The sequence below is a fragment of the Medicago truncatula genome, chromosome 3 (assembly GCF_003473485.1).
Source record: "Medicago truncatula cultivar Jemalong A17 chromosome 3, MtrunA17r5.0-ANR, whole genome shotgun sequence".
NCBI lineage: Eukaryota > Viridiplantae > Streptophyta > Magnoliopsida > Fabales > Fabaceae > Medicago > Medicago truncatula.
This window is the reverse complement of record NC_053044.1, coordinates 76,630-93,707: the sequence shown is the minus strand read 5'-3', so window position 1 is coordinate 93,707 and position 17,078 is coordinate 76,630. Positions and strand designations below refer to the sequence as shown.

The 17,078-nt window shown below is 34.4% G+C and overlaps 1 protein-coding gene across 1 annotated transcript; it reads right to left on the bottom strand.

Moving 5' to 3' along the window:
* Positions 1–1,316: 1,316 nt before the first annotated feature.
* Positions 1,317–3,990, bottom strand: LOC11416264 (UPF0301 protein MAB_4928c). The gene is given in 5 exon segments (XM_003597951.4): positions 1,317–1,708; positions 1,711–2,335; positions 3,170–3,297; positions 3,462–3,686; positions 3,832–3,990. Coding segments are annotated over 4 exon segments (1,002 nt in total). The 5' UTR covers positions 3,661–3,686; positions 3,832–3,990; the 3' UTR covers positions 1,317–1,658.
* Between the last annotated feature and the right edge of the window lie 13,088 nt (positions 3,991–17,078).

Below are 17,078 nucleotides of genomic sequence, written 5' to 3'. Positions count from 1 at the left end.
ATAATGCAGGTTTGTCACAAATTATTCAGGCCCGTCTGCAACAGTTTGATTCGGTTGGAGAAGTTTTGCTAGATGTGTGTGGCCGTGAGCAGGATGAGATTGTTAGCCATGTGTTGATGTTGGTTTGGAGTATACGGAGGAACTGAATGATTGTACTTGGAATCAGAAACAAGTAAATCCAACTCAGATAATGAGCATGTTGCAAACCATGCTGACAGAATGGCAATCGGTGCAGAATTATGCAGGAAATAATATGGAAGGCTGTAGCAGATTTTCTGGCAGACATAGTAGAGTGCATGCTGAGTTTCATTGTGCGGTGGATGCTAATTTTTTCCGTAACGAGGGGTTGGTGGGTTACGGGTGCTTCCTTCTAAATAGAGCCAGTCAGTTTGTAAAGGTGCTCGCAGGTTGGAGCCGTCCCGAATTGCGAGTCCCTAAAGCTGAGGCTGCTGCATTGCAGAATGCTATGCCATAGGTGCAAGACATGGGAATTGGGAACTCATAGTATGACTTTCTTTACTGATTCTTGAATTTTATGTGATGCTATTTATGCAGTTAGTGAAGGGGTCTCTGAGTTTAGCATCTTTGTTGCTAATATTAGGCATATTCTAGCTTTAAATTGTAGTTCTGTGGTTAACTTTGTTAGGAAGCAAGCGAATATAGATGCTCATTTTCTAGTTAGAGTGACAAGTTCTTGTGCCAGTCGACAAGTTTATAATTATGCTTCTCTTTGTATTTGATTAAAGAAATGAGTTGAGTTTGATTGGTTAAAAACACTTGATTGAAATGACCTATTGTTTATCTTTCTTGTAATGGCATTTCTTTATCAATTTCATTTCCCTCGACTTCCATTTTTCCAATTATATCTATTGCATATTAATTTGGTGCCAAGAGCCAACTTAGCTTTCTGCTAATATGAACTTCTCTAGTTACTTTGGCCGACATGTCTGTCTCATAAAACTGTTTATGGATTCATCCAAATTATAGTTGGACAAAACTTCACGAGATTACCGTAACCTACAACTCTCAAAGTGGTGTCAAGTGTCAACCAACAATCTTCATTTACTTAAAGAAAAAAGAACTACAAACACAGGCACCACGAATAGGTGCTAGAAGCTTCATAAGTCTTATAATCAATAATAGATTACTTAAATTTAGTTACTTATGGATTGAAAGTTGTTAAGAAGATAAAATTGTCAAGATGAGACTTGTTCATAATCTTTGACCTCCACTAAAAAGTTCATTCATGAAATACGAGATTAAAGTATAATTTCAGAGAGAAGAGCTAAAATTTAACTTCGTCTGAAATTTCTTGATTGCCTTTGTGCATTTCTTGTCCCTAGGGATTTTTCCACGTTGTTCATAGGTTGAGAAAACATTGATTCATGAACGCTGCAAACTTTTGTTGTGTTTGTCACAAACAGTTTGTGCATTGGATATAACTATGACTAGCGCAAAACTAATCTCATACTTACATGCAACTACTGTCAATCATAATTACAAGAATTGTGATTCCTCTATTGATAGAAAACTAAAAGCAAGACGGAAGACTAAATTGCCTAATTATTTGACATTCGAGTAAACTTTCACTGCACATTGCTTCACAACACCAACATTTTACATGCATCAATTTGTCTCTAGATCTGAATTATTAGTACCTATGGGTCTTGCTGGTATTGCTTTGGCTTCCGGCTCAATCCTGCGTACCCATAAGTTGCAAAATCTCCTCCCACAAACCTTCAGAAGAATCTGTCAAAGCCTTATACAGCAAACTTGAGCTACATGCAGCCACATACCAATACTCTGACTCAATTTCATCTCGCAACTGATCCATTTGCCATCCAGCATAACCAACAAAGAAACTGAAATCATGAGGCTTGATAATCCCCTTCTTCACAAGCCCTGCTGCATCATCTAAACAGTTTCGAGCTCCATAATATAGACCAGGGACTACCTCTTCAAATCCTGGAAGCTTCAACTTCTCTCCTGATTTTAGCAAAAACATGCTTGCCTCAAGAGGTCCACCAAAATGCAGAGAACAATCAGAGAAGGTGGTTACTAAATCATGATTTTTAGGATTCATCTGTTTAATCTTCTTGTGAAGAGGACGATTGATGACAATTCCAAAAGGCCCTTCTTGTGGGTGTCTAGTTCCAGATCTTAGAAGGAGAATAACAGTTCTTTCAAAGGTGCGAATACCATCAAGCTTGTCGGTAGCCACAAGTACACAGCCAGTCTCAGGTACAGGAATAGGATGAGCCCATTTTGTTTCAAGAGGTTTGGAAATGTGTAATGCCCCGCCTTCTTTGTGTGTATCGGCATCTGCTATTTCTTTCTGTTAATTAAGTCAAGAAAAACTCAGTTAATGAAACCTAACAGCCAGTAAGTTACTACTGTATTGCTTCTTAGATATGATCAATCATAACCAATAGTAGCTTCTACATCAATAATTAAAAGTACATCAAGTATAGCTACATAGAATGCAAAAGGCGAAAAATGATATTTTAGTTTGACAATTGTTTCTTGTTTTCCTTTTCTATTTTCACTAATAATTATGAAAAAAAGTCACAGTTTCCTTTTTTCATATTTTCAAATATGTTTTCATTTCCTATTTTCACCATTTACTGGATAAATCCTTCCAAAAAAAAAAAAAAAAGTACAAACAAGGTAGTATTTGTAAATATTAGTGAAAATAAAACATATTTTCTTAAACCAAACGAGGCATAAATAAAATGATACAAATCAACCCTTGATTTTTCTATAACCTGGTCACCAATAAAAATCATTAGACAATAAACACCTTAATGGGACAGATACAGTCATGTTGTGAGCCTCAACCAAGGAGGCATCTTAGATTAAAGACAAGTTCATCAAAAGGAGATGAATCTCCAACTATCAAGTATGATTATACTGCTGAAACAAACAGATGTTTTATCCCACTAGGTGGAGTCTTCTAAATGAATCAAACAATGCATAATTATCTATCATGTATACCATTGACTTCCTATAGCTTTTTTTAGTCTGAATCTACCTCTAACTATGATAAGACTCTACCATCTTTTCTACAATGGAAGATATTCCAATTTTAAAACAGTATTGTTTCAAAATTTAGGAAGTTGACTCGATCCACTTAAACAGAGGTACATGTATTTAGCAATGAATTGATTACCAGCTCATCTCTATATAGTTTAGCTCTGAATTCACGCCAATCCAGATTAACATGAGCACGCTTGTCAGAGTTGTTATTTGATTTATCACCATCATTTTTGCCTTCTGGAATAGACTGGTCACCATTACCTGTAATGATAAATATTTTGAATTGTAGTGTAGTGTAGGCATTAAAATCGAAATTGTGATTGATTAAAGTGAAGAAAGCATAATAAAATAAATTATAGAGAATTACTACAAGTATAATAATGCAAATGCGGTGACAACAAGTAATGAAGAATATACATACATACCTCCTCCGCCGTGATTATTGTTCTTCTTCTTCTTGCCGCCGGCGTTAGCAGTGACAACAAGAAATGGGATGCGGCGGCGTTGAAAGTGTTTACAGTTAGTGATCTCGGCGTTGTAAAAAGATGATCTTGTTGTTCCATAAGAAAATGAATTGGTTGGGTACAAAAGATTGTTCTTCACATTAACACCACATAGATCCATATTCACTTTGATTGATTTTATCGTTTCTGAAATTAATAATAATAATTCAACACGATTGGTAAGTGAGTGAGTCACATACAACAATCAATAGATATATTTTAAAAATAAAAATAAAAATAGTTGATTGGATTGCAGAGATAGATGAAGAAAAAAGAAGACGAAGAAGATTACCAAGAAAGAAAGAAGACAAAGAATGAAAGTGACGTTTTCGAAAGGAAGAAAGAGAATATGCTTCTTTTCTTTTGTTACACTCTCTCTCATCTCATCTCACCTCACCTCACCGCGACTTAACTAACTAACCCAACCTCCATTCCGTTCATTGCTTTTTCTTATCCATCATTATATTTTCATTCACCGTAACATTATATTTTCATTCACCGGTAACATATCAATTAACTTTCACTCACCATGTCTTTTTATATTAGAAAATTGATGTTGACACATTTGATAAGGGTGAGATAAAATACGCTTTTGCCGAGGAAGATGTTTTAGGAGAGATAAAACTAAATTTTGTCGAAATTTTCGGAGATGTCAAACCGCCTAAGATTGAAGTCAAACCAAACATTGATGGAGCTTCCATCCATGTTGAAGCTTCTAAATATGTTGGCTGCGGTGTCCTCCCACTTCAAGCCCACGAAGTTGACACGGCTAGGTTTTTTTCCGGACGATGTTAAGTGGAAAGATAGAGAAGAATTGCTTGAGTGGGCACGTCATCAAACAAATAAGGCGGGATTTACAATTGTTACACAAAGATCAAGCTTGATCAATCCAATGTTGCGCCTAGTGCGTGAAAGGAGTGGTGCTCACAAAGTGCCGAAAAAAACCGAAGCATGCGACAACGGGCTCAAGAAAATGTGAGTGCTTGTTCATGATTAGTGGATATCAAAGTAAGCAAACAAAGGAATGGGGATTGAACATTCTTAATGGAGTTCACAACCATTTGATGGAGCCGGCTTTAGAAGGACACATTATTGCCGGTAGATTAAAGGAAGACGACAAGAAGATTGTACGTGACTTGACCAAGAGCAAGATGCTTCCAAGAAATATTTTGATACATTTGAAGAACAAAATACCACATTGCATGACAAATGTGAAGCAAGTGTACAATGAACGTCAACAAATATGAAAGGCAAATAGAGGTGACAAGAAGTCGTTGCAATATCTAATCTCGAAGTTGGAGGAGCACAACTATACTTATTACTCAAGAACACAAAGTGAAAGTACTACCATCGAAGATATCTTTTGGGCTCATCCAACATTTGTTAAGTTGTTTAACAATTTTTCAACGGTTTTGGTTATGGACTCCACCTACAAAACCAACATGTACAAGATGTCAATGTTTGAGGTAGTTGGGGTCACTTCGACCGATTTGACATATTCGGTTGGGTTTGGATTTTTGACACATGAGAAAGAGGAAAACTTTGTTTGGGTTTTAAAAATATTGCGTAAACTTCTTACGTCAAAGATGAATATGCCTAAGGTGATTGTTACCGACACGGATGAGTCTTTGATGAAAGCGGTTGGAATTGTTTTTCCAGAAAATTATGCAATGAATTGTTACTTTCATGTGCAAGCAAATGTTAAACAAAGGTGCATCTTAGATTGTAAATATCCTTTGGGAAAAAAGGATGGAAAAGAGGTGAGTAATCGTGATGGTGTCAAGAAGATCATGAGGGCATGGAAAGCTATGGTTGAATCTCCCACTCAAGAGTTATATGTAAATGCATTAGTGGAGTTCCAAGATGCTTGTAGTGATTTCCCACCTTTCCTAAAGTATGCCATGACCACCTTGAATGAAGTGAAGGAGAAAATAGTGAGGGCATGGACATACCGTGTGTTGCATCTTGGTTGCAGAACCACCAACAGGGTAGAATCGGCTCATGCTTTAGTAAAGAAATATTTGGACAATAGTGCGGGTGATTTGGGTACTTGTTGGGAGAAAATACATGACATGTTGGTGCTTCAGTTCACTGCAATACAAACAACCTTTGGTCATAGCGTTACCGTGTTGAAACATAAATTCAAAGATGTCACTTTGTACTCCGACTTAGGTGGTCATGTGTCTAGAGGGGCTTTGGACAACATTGTTTTGGAAGAGTCACATTGTAGGGAAACATTGTGCATGGACAAAGAAATTTGTGGTTGTGTTCAAAGGACTTCTTACGAGCTTCCATGTGCATGTGAAATTGCTTATAAAATCCTTGAAGACAAACCAATTTTATTGGATGAGATACACCGTCATTGGCATAGGTTACGTATGGGGAAGAAAGTAATGAGCATGGTTTTTCTATCGATGAAGAATGGAACGGTATTCAACGTCTCAAGAGACTCCCTTATGAAATGAAGCTTGAAGTCAAAGAGGTTTTGCGGCAATTGGCATTTCCTGAAACCACCATGATGTCTCCACCACCACGAAAAGTACCAACCAAGGGAGCCAAGAAAAAAGTGGACATTGCGAGGTCTAAAGGAAAAATTACATCGACTAGTCGAATCCCTTCTTCGTGGGAGGTTGTTGATTCCCAAAATCCGGATAGTCAACCGTCACCATCACCAACAACTTCATCATATAAAAGAAAAAAAGGTGCTCATCTTGGTAAAACATCACTCTCCCCACTTCCACCACCTTCTCAGTATACAAAGTCTAAGGCTATTCCGGTTAAGAGGCCTATTGATTATATGCCACGCTTCATGCTTCCATTTATTGAAAAAATGGTGGATGTTATAGGCGATGGACATTGTGGATTCCAGGCTAAGCCGAGATCATGAGATTGACCGAAGAAAATCATTTCATGATTCGTACACATCTTATTCAAGAGTTGAAAGATCATAGAGATGATTATGTTGAAGTATTTGCGGGTGAGGCTCGTTATAACTACATTTTAAATGGCTTACATCCTCCCGCAAATACGAAAAGTTGTGCACATCTTGTTGATAAGTGGTTGACTTTTCCGGACATGGGACACATTGTTGCTAACTATTACAAAAGGTGTGTGGTCGTGTTGACAAATCTTGAAGTTGGTAACTCGGAATCTTTATTCCCACTAAGAGGGCCACCACCGTCGGGTAAGCAAAAAACTCCCATCATGTGCCTTGGGGTAATTCCAAATCATTTCGTGCTTATTTACTTGAAGAATGGTTGTCCACTATGTCGCGTCATTTTTTGGAGATCAAGGCTATTTGATTAGCTTTTGACTCACTAATTTATTTCACGACTGAACATTTTATTTTTTAAGAAAAAGGTGAAAAAAGTTCAAAACACCCCATATTGAGAGATTTAGGGTTCGGGGGTTGGTTATATTTAGGGAAGGTATTAGCACCCTAAATATTCGTAGTACTCTACGAGAACCTCTTGATTTTATTTAATTAATGTGCTATAACTTGCTTATTATTTTTGAAAAGAAGGAATTAAAGTGAAAAAATAAAGACCTAATTATCTACATTTTTTATTGATTTGAAAGGACATGGTCCTCTGCCTACGTACCCGTGAGGGATCAAAACCTCGTAGTTCGGGGTAAAAATTGACGTTTGATTGGTTTGGTGTTTTTTATTTGTTTTGAAAAAGGTTTTAAAATGAAAAGCCAAGTGGCAAATGAGTATTTGTTTGTATTTTTTATATTAAAAGAAAATAACTCAAAATATGATTAAATTGGTTAAAGTTTGATTAAGAAAATAAAATAAAAGGCGGTCACTTGATTTAAGATCAAGGTTTGTTTATGAAAATATTTTTGTGATTTTTGATTATTTGCATATTTTTGTTGTTTTTGGAATATTAAATGAAAATTTAACTAACGGAGCAATAAAAATAAAAGCGCGTGGATTTTTGTAGTGACGTTGGATCACCACAAAATCCCTAATCTAATTTTTTTGCATTTTTTGATATATAAAGCGGTAAAGAAATAAAAGACACACACACGCACACTTTTCTCATTTATATTTACATTGGACCTAAATACATTCTAATTGCTGGAAAATAAATAACAATAATTAAAATGCTACATAGAAATAAAATAAAATGCTAAATGCTAAAAATAAATAAAATGCAAGAAAATAAAAGAAAGGTACCACCGAAGGGACAAAAATTACCGAAGGGACAAAATTCCGAAGGGACTTATTCCGAAGGGACAGAAAAAAGAGGGAGAAGAAAAGAATAGCTTGTCAACACAAGCTAAAAAGGGAGAAGAGAGAAAAGTTCTTTGACAACTCAAGAGAACTTTTGGTGTGTGAAATTGTGTGGAATGAGGGCTCTATTTATAGGTGAGGAGTTTGATGAAAAAAGGAAAATTGGTTTAATGGAAATGATGGACAATTATGTGAATTTTGAAAAAGGAATGTTTAAAGTTGACACTTTGATTTGAAATTTTTTTTTTAGACCTTGGACATTTTATTTTTGGACCTATTGACACTTTGTTTTTTGGACACTAATTAATTAAAAAGAAATAAAATAAAAATAAAATAAATCTAATACGAAATAAAAATAAAAACAAATTAACTAAATTATGTAAAGAAAAATAAAATTAAAGGATGGAAAATAAAAATTATTAAATATAAAAAAAAAGTAACTTATCTTAAAATTAAAATTAATAAAAGATGGAAAGAAAATAAAAAGAGAAAAGAGGGTCTGACTCGGAATCAAAAAATGAAGTATTTTAAAATACCTCCCTGCTGAATTTTTTACTGAATAATCAAAGATCGATCAGAGTCAAGTGACATGTGCCAGTGGGGCGTTAGGTCAAAAATTGGGGTATGACAGATGCCCCTATTTAAGTTTCTTCGTCCGGAGATTTGAAGATGAAATCTTTGATTTGACGAGTCGAAGAGACTTAAATACAAAGTACACAATTTTTGACCTAACATGCTATGGATGCATGTGATGCAATTTATGAATGCAGGATGATTTGACTCGAATGAGAAATAACAACGGGATACCCGAATTCGTTGAAGAAAAGGGGTCCGACTTCGCTAGGGGAATGTAGTTTCACTGGGGAAAATGATTGTCTACTATCGTATTGATAGCTTACAGAGACGATTGATATTTTTACCTAACTATCGATGAGATAGCTTAACAAAGGTAAGAATGAGAGAAAAACCATCGTCTAACTACCGTTGAAATGATAGCTTAACAAAGACAAATGATACTTTTACCTAACTATCGATGAGATAGCTTAACAAAGGTAACAATGAAAGAAAAACCATCGTCTAACTATCGTTGAAATGATAGCTTAACAAAGACAAATGATACTTTTACCTAACTATCGATGAGATAGCTTAACAAAGGTAAGAATGAAAGAAAAACCATCGTCTAACTATCGTTGAAATGATAGCTTAACAAAGACAAATGATACTTTTACCTAACTATCGATGAGATAGCTTAAAAAAGGTAAGAATGAGAGAAAAACCATTGTCTAACTATCGTTGAAATGATAGCTTAACAAAGACAAATGATACTTTTACCTAACTATCGATGAGATAGCTTAAAAAAAGGTAAGAATGAGAGAAAAACCATTGTCTAACTATCGTTGAAATGATAGCTTAACAAAGACAAATGATACTTTTACCTAACTATCGATGAGATAGCTTAACAAGGGTAAGAATGAAAGGACAATTTGGTCAGTCACACTAAGGATGACACTATTGAGAATTGAAATTGATTGGTGACACCACTTGCACAGCTACCGCTGGGGATGACACTTTTTGGAATTGAAATTGAAGTTTGATTAGTGTCATGACTAGCACAGCTTCACGCTGGGGATGACACTTTGAAAAAAGAAGGTAAATGGAAGAGGCTTATTTGTAGAAACTTGTGGCTTGACACAATGGTAAGTTAAGACTGAACCGAAGAGACATGACCGAATCGAGATTCTGGATGACTGATGCAATTATGTGTGAATTGATGTTGTGCATATGATGTGTACGTATAAACGTACGAATATGTGAAAATATTGATGAACGCATGATTATATGAATGTGAGAATGTATGGCTGTGTGAATGCATGACTACATGACTGTATATGACATGTGACTCGATGAAACGAGACAAGACAAGTAAGATGGGAGACGGACTGACATCACAGTACAAACACTCGGCAAACTTCCTTGGAGATGATACTATTGTGAACAAATCAATCCGTTGACAGTGTAAGATCCGGCACAGGGTAGCAACTGATGCCTCTTGGGGGTAAAGCCCATTGTTGATAAAAGGTATGGAAGAAGTCGCCACCTGTGAACCGGCACATAGTGTCCTTCCATTGGTATGCTTCAGCAGTCATGCTTTTTGTTTTATATTTTTTTTAAAAAAATCCCTAACTTTTGCCTGGACCGCCCTTTCGGGTTTTCAGTCCACCGGGAATATATTCCTTTTTTTTTTTTTGTGCCCCTAATTTTTGCCTGGACCGCCCTTTCGGGTTTTCAGTCCACCAGGACGCTCATTTTTTGCCTAAGCCGCCTTTTCAGGTTTTCAACTTAGCGAGCTTTGATTTTTTTGTATCTTTTTTTCGTATATATTTTTTTTTGACTGTGACAGCATTTTGCTCAAAGTAGAGGTCCTTTCCATAGTGCCTAGCCATGTTTCTTTTCCGGAATGTAACCGTTCTCGAGGCGAATGTTGATGTACGCTTCACCTACTCACGAGTTCAAAGAGAGTGTGTTTGTTGTGCACACTTTTCAAAAGATGTAAAACAAGTTTTGTATTTTTGAAAATTTTTGCTTTAAGTATTGCCATCAAAAATAGAAGAAATTATGCAAATAGAATAAATGAGAGTTCCAAATAAATGGGCACAGGCTAAAACTTTGATGAATTGAGTGGTGATCTGCCAAGGGCATGGATCCACGGATTTTTGAAATTTTTTGGAAAAATGGTAAATGTAATGGGAAGGGTACATTGAACACAATAACCGCTATTCTTCCTAACAACTTTGAATGCCCCTGTTCCGAATCTTTGATCTGCAGATGCTTCGAATCGGAGGTCTTTTGATAGCTGGATGCCCCAAGTGGACTGTGTCTGACCGGATGCAGTTACTTTGTCTTTTGATCCTTAACTTTTGCATAGATCGCCCTTTCAGGTGTTCAATCTATCAGGATAATCTTTTTGTTCATGTCTCTAATTTTTGCCTGGACCGCCCTTTCGGGTTTTCAGTCCACCGAGACGCTCATTTTTGCCTAAGCCGCCTTTTCAGGTTTGCGACTAAGCGAGCTTTTATTTTTTTGACAGAGTATTTCTTGACTGCATCGACATGAGTTTTTCACCATTTGTAGTCACCAGAGTCATTGCACATTGAGCTTTCATAGTTAGGCGTCCGCTTGCCCCTAGAGTCTGATTGGAAAGATAATACCTTTTTAGGCACCGAGTCTCCTTCTTTAAATTCACGAGGATGAACCTTCTTGTTGGAAGTTTATTTCAACCTCTTCTGACATGGTTGTACAAGGTCGTCATGCATAAACAAGCTTGGACTTCGGCAAAACTCCTATTGTCGGGACTTCGACCTCCACAGGAAGCACGACCTTCATGTTATATACTTGAGGGAAGGAGGGGTTGCCCCTGTTGAAGTGTGTACTACCGGACAATACTCATGAAGTGCAAGTGGTAGCATCTCGTGCCAGTCTTTGTAAATGAAAGCAAATTTTTGGACAATCTTCTTTGATATTTTGTTTGCAGCTTTGACGGCTAAGATGCCCCAATGGGCGAGAGATCTTGCTGGGAGTCTCTTTCTTCTCCTCTTCCTTATCTTCGGTCACAGAGAACTCAAAGTTGGGAGAGAGTACATAGTTATTATGTTCAACGGGTTTATTAATGCATGATTTGATTATTGATTTTGACAAGTAAGTACAAGCTATGATTATGCAGATATATGAGAATGATTATTATTATTTTTTTTTGGGTTTTTTGTATTACCATTTTTCAGAAAAGAGCATAAAATAAAATAAAGTCGGGATCAAAACGACCTTTTTATTAATGATGACCAATACTTAAAGCAAAAAGCCCTACACAAGATCACTTTCATCTCGGGCGGGACGAAAGGATTTTTTTGAAAAGCGAAAAGCAACAAACAAACATTAATTGAACAAAAAGTAGCGGAAGGAACGTCAATAGTGTTGTTACCTCTTCACGAATGCTCGTGGATTTCTTGTTCAAACTAATACGTTCTCTTTTTTGTTTGCACGAATGTTGTAGGTGCGAGTTAACTTTGGACGAGGACAGTTGGGACACCTTTGAGATGGATTGACCTTTAGTAGAAAAGACACAGAGTAAGACTCGGACTTGAAATTATGAATGCAAAATGATGCATGCTATGCTTATGCAAAAATAGACACATTTTTTGAAGGACTTGTCAAAGTCATTGTAAACTTGATAAGGAACATTGTTTTATTTGAAAATTGTGAAAATGTTGCAATTGGTTCCCTTTTCAAAAGTAAGAACGAAACCAAGGAAAAGTTCTTAACAAAAGCTAAAGCTTGGTTAAGATTTTTGAAGTTGTATTTCTTGGTGTTCCTTCTTATAAGGACCATATCTTTGATGTTTACAAGAACTTATCTAAGTCCTTCGATATTTGTGAGAAAAAAGTTTTTATGAATGAATGCATGTATGCATGTTTATGGAATGCATGGTGAGGTTAAGTCCACAATGTTGGAGCTTAAGGGTAACATCGCCATTTGGTAAGGACTATGGTTTCAAATTGCACTTGTAACAAGGGTTCTACTAAGTTCCCAAAGTCATTAACCACTTCTGAATATTTATCGGGTGACGGGAGTACTCCCATTCCAATTAACATCCGTCGGAAAGTCTCGTTTGGTTGTAGTATCGCGTATCAACTAATTCAAGAGTACTCTCGATTAGCCACCGCACTACGTCCTAAAAGGCCAAGATGGGTTAAAGGTGACTAAAGGTCCTCAACTTCAATGGTCCCTTGAAAATAGTATGCCAAACATGAGTACTCACGTTGACAACATATACTTCCAAGATCCCTCCGTTGAGTGGGGTTATCACATGTGCCAATACCGAAGAGTACTCTTGGCATGGAACTATGATTATACGACCGTCCTATCTTAAAACTCTCTCAAGCTCGGGTGTAGAGCTTATCTCACCACTCACGTTAGAAAGAAGAAAGAAGAAGGAGAACATATATACACGTACTTCCATCCTTTATTTTTTGTTTTTGTTTTAAGCAAGTTATAGCACAAAGAATTAAATAAACCCAAGTTAGGCTCAACCCTCTTAGGGGGTCCCCAGTGAAGTCGCCATTTCTGTCGCGTCATTTTTTGGAGATCAAGGCTATTTGATTAGCTTTTGACTCACTAATTTATTTCACGACTGAACATTTTATTTTTTAAGAAAAAGGTGAAAAAAGTTCAAAACACCCCATATTGAGAGATTTAGGGTTCGGGGGTTGGTTATATTTAGGGAAGGTATTAGCACCCTAAATATTCGTAGTACTCTACGAGAACCTCTTGATTTTATTTAATTAATGTGCTATAACTTGCTTATTATTTTTGAAAAGAAGGAATTAAAGTGAAAAAATAAAGACCTAATTATCTACATTTTTTATTGATTTGAAAGGACATGGTCCTCTGCCTACGTACCCGTGAGGGATCAAAACCTCGTAGTTCGGGGTAAAAATTGACGTTTGATTGGTTTGGTGTTTTTTATTTGTTTTGAAAAAGGTTTTAAAATGAAAAGCCAAGTGGCAAATGAGTATTTGTTTGTATTTTTTATATTAAAAGAAAATAACTCAAAATATGATTAAATTGGTTAAAGTTTGATTAAGAAAATAAAATAAAAGGCGGTCACTTGATTTAAGATCAAGGTTTGTTTATGAAAATATTTTTGTGATTTTTGATTATTTGCATATTTTTGTTGTTTTTGGAATATTAAATGAAAATTTAACTAACGGAGCAATAAAAATAAAAGCGCGTGGATTTTTGTAGTGACGTTGGATCACCACAAAATCCCTAATCTAATTTTTTTGCATTTTTTGATATATAAAGCGGTAAAGAAATAAAAGACACACACACGCACACTTTTCTCATTTATATTTACATTGGACCTAAATACATTCTAATTGCTGGAAAATAAATAACAATAATTAAAATGCTACATAGAAATAAAATAAAATGCTAAATGCTAAAAATAAATAAAATGCAAGAAAATAAAAGAAAGGTACCACCGAAGGGACAAAAATTACCGAAGGGACAAAATTCCGAAGGGACTTATTCCGAAGGGACAGAAAAAAGAGGGAGAAGAAAAGAATAGCTTGTCAACACAAGCTAAAAAGGGAGAAGAGAGAAAAGTTCTTTGACAACTCAAGAGAACTTTTGGTGTGTGAAATTGTGTGGAATGAGGGCTCTATTTATAGGTGAGGAGTTTGATGAAAAAAGGAAAATTGGTTTAATGGAAATGATGGACAATTATGTGAATTTTGAAAAAGGAATGTTTAAAGTTGACACTTTGATTTGAAATTTTTTTTTTAGACCTTGGACATTTTATTTTTGGACCTATTGACACTTTGTTTTTTGGACACTAATTAATTAAAAAGAAATAAAATAAAAATAAAATAAATCTAATACGAAATAAAAATAAAAACAAATTAACTAAATTATGTAAAGAAAAATAAAATTAAAGGATGGAAAATAAAAATTATTAAATATAAAAAAAAAGTAACTTATCTTAAAATTAAAATTAATAAAAGATGGAAAGAAGATAAAAAGAGAAAAGAGGGTCTGACTCGGAATCAAAAAATGAAGTATTTTAAAATACCTCCCTGCTGAATTTTTTACTGAATAATCAAAGATCGATCAGAGTCAAGTGACATGTGCCAGTGGGGCGTTAGGTCAAAAATTGGGGTATGACACACTACCTCCATCATCTACGGAGTGGCACAATCACAAGAAAGAAGATGCGGTGACTTGGGAAGATGAGTATTTGGATCAACATGAGTTGTTCCGAAAGCTCATAGCTATTGAAAGTGGAAACAAACCGCCGAAACCACAAAAGGAGTCAAACAAAGCGGCGTCTATTTTGTTGGACACTCCCGAAAAACCAAAGCAACAATTTGAAGTTATTGCGGTAGATGAGGAAGATTCTATGTCACTTGATCTTCTCCAATCACTTGCCCTTTAATGAGTGGTTTTTTTGTCGGTGTTAGTCCTTTTTTTTTTGGTAGAAATTACACCGACGTATATTTTGGGGTCGAAATTGTAACGCCAATTTTTTGTGGCCAATATATAAGTAACATTATGTAATTTATATTGATATATATATGATAATATGACTTTCATGTGGTGAAAATAGTGCAATAATTATTTATAGCTTATTAATGTTTACGCATTTGATTTATTCGTTATTACATTCCATTTAATTTTGTTCTAATGTATGATTCTTTTCTTAAAGCTTTTGTCAAGTGAAACATGTCTGAGGTTGCAAAAATTGAAGGGCGTGTTAGGTACTCTGCGTTTAAAAAGACGGTTAAGGTTATGATAACGCCGACGGACTCTCTTGATGATTTGAAGGCACAACTTAACACTTATTTTGAGCATCTTGGTGAAAATCAATATACACGTCACTTGTTTGGTCAAATGCCATGCATAGACCTAGGAGAAGATAGAGATGAATACGCATGAAAAACGGCAAGCTATATGTCTTGGCTTATTAAAGACAATAGCGACGTCGGATTTATGTTTCGGAATATGGTGGAAAATAATACATTATATATGTATGTTCGTTCCATATGTGATTGCGTTGAATGTAAGTAGGGATTTCATTTAATGATGTGTAATGAGTTGTAATGTGTTGTTTAATTATGGACACTATGTACCGTTTTGATGAATTTCAAACTTTTGTGTAGTTTGAACCAAATGTCGGTTTGATTTAATTATGGACAATTGTAAAAGATATTGTATTTTACTTGTTTATAAGTGAGTTTAAATGTTGTATGAATTATATTGCATTTGGGATTGCTCTGGTTTAATTACAGGTAAAAACTGACCGAAAAATGGCTTGGAAATGCTTAACAATTATGCAGAACCCACTGTCTGCATAATCAGTTTTCTCGGTAGTTAACTGCAGCCGGTTTTGAATACCTCGGCAGTTAACTGCCGAGGGGGCAAAAGCGTATTTTACTCGTGTGTCTCAGCCTTATCAAATGTGTCAACAACAGTTTTCTTTATATTATGCATTGTATTTGTCAACTGAGTTAAATTTACGACGGCTTTTCACTAACAATTTAACAAAATTAACTTAATTTCTTTATAAATTTTAATGTAAATTAAAATTAACTTTAAATATTTTATTATTAATTTTATGCTTTTGGAATATTAAATTTAATTTTACATGCCCATTTTTATTACCTTAAGAAATCTAATAATAGAATTTTAAACTATACACTAATGATATTTTTAATTAAAAATATGCATTAAAATTTTGTGGATCAGTAATGTTGTAACAAAAAAAAAAAATTGGATCAGTAATACCTTGTACAAAACTATTGATAAAAAGAAAAGAGTATAGATTTTAAAATAAGAGATGAGAGGGTAATGTAATTTAGATATCTTTTAGATGATGTAAAAGTAATTTAATCTTTATTACAGGTGTTAATAGCACCAATAAACAAGAACAAATTCTTTTTTGTTTTGACAAAAAAGATAGAGTATAAATTTAGTCAAAAAGAAGAGTTAAAATATTTGAAATTAAAAATATGTATTAACATTTGTCTATGAATTCTGATGTGTCATCATAATATCTTTGTTATATATATTATCGTTTGTACGGATATCGTCTGTCTATTATTTTTATTACGCTAATACGTATAAATTATGAATGGTAGTTTTTTTTTTTATGAAATTTTGATTAAAATTAATTTGATTTTCATTTAAATTATAGGTATAGAGAATAAATATTTTGTAGTGTAATCATATTGTTATAAACTATACTTATCTTTTTCAACAATATAATAAATATAATATCTTTTAAAAAATATAACAAATAAAATATGAATTTTTATCTTTTTGAATGACACCAACAAAATAATATTCTGATTGTCAAAAATTTGTTTAAGCGTGTGTGTATAATTGAAAGGAGAAAAAAAAAAGCTACCTCAAAATGATCTTACTTTCTTTATATATATAGTATAGATCATCTAAATTTTCCTTTTGATAATTTATGTTGTATCATTTTTTTTTAGGGAAATTTATGTTGTATCATTTTGGAATTTAATTTCTTTTACAAAAAATGTAATATTGTTAAAGGCAAACTTGTACAAAGAAGCATACGACCAAATTATTTAGTTATTTTTTAAATTCCTTTTATCTCGTGTTAAAGGGTCTATTTTTTATTTTATTTTTACCAGTGAGAGCAAATTCTCTCCAAAAAAACTGACTGTAAAGGTAAAATTTTTATTTTTCAATTAATAATGATTGCTTTTATTTAAAAA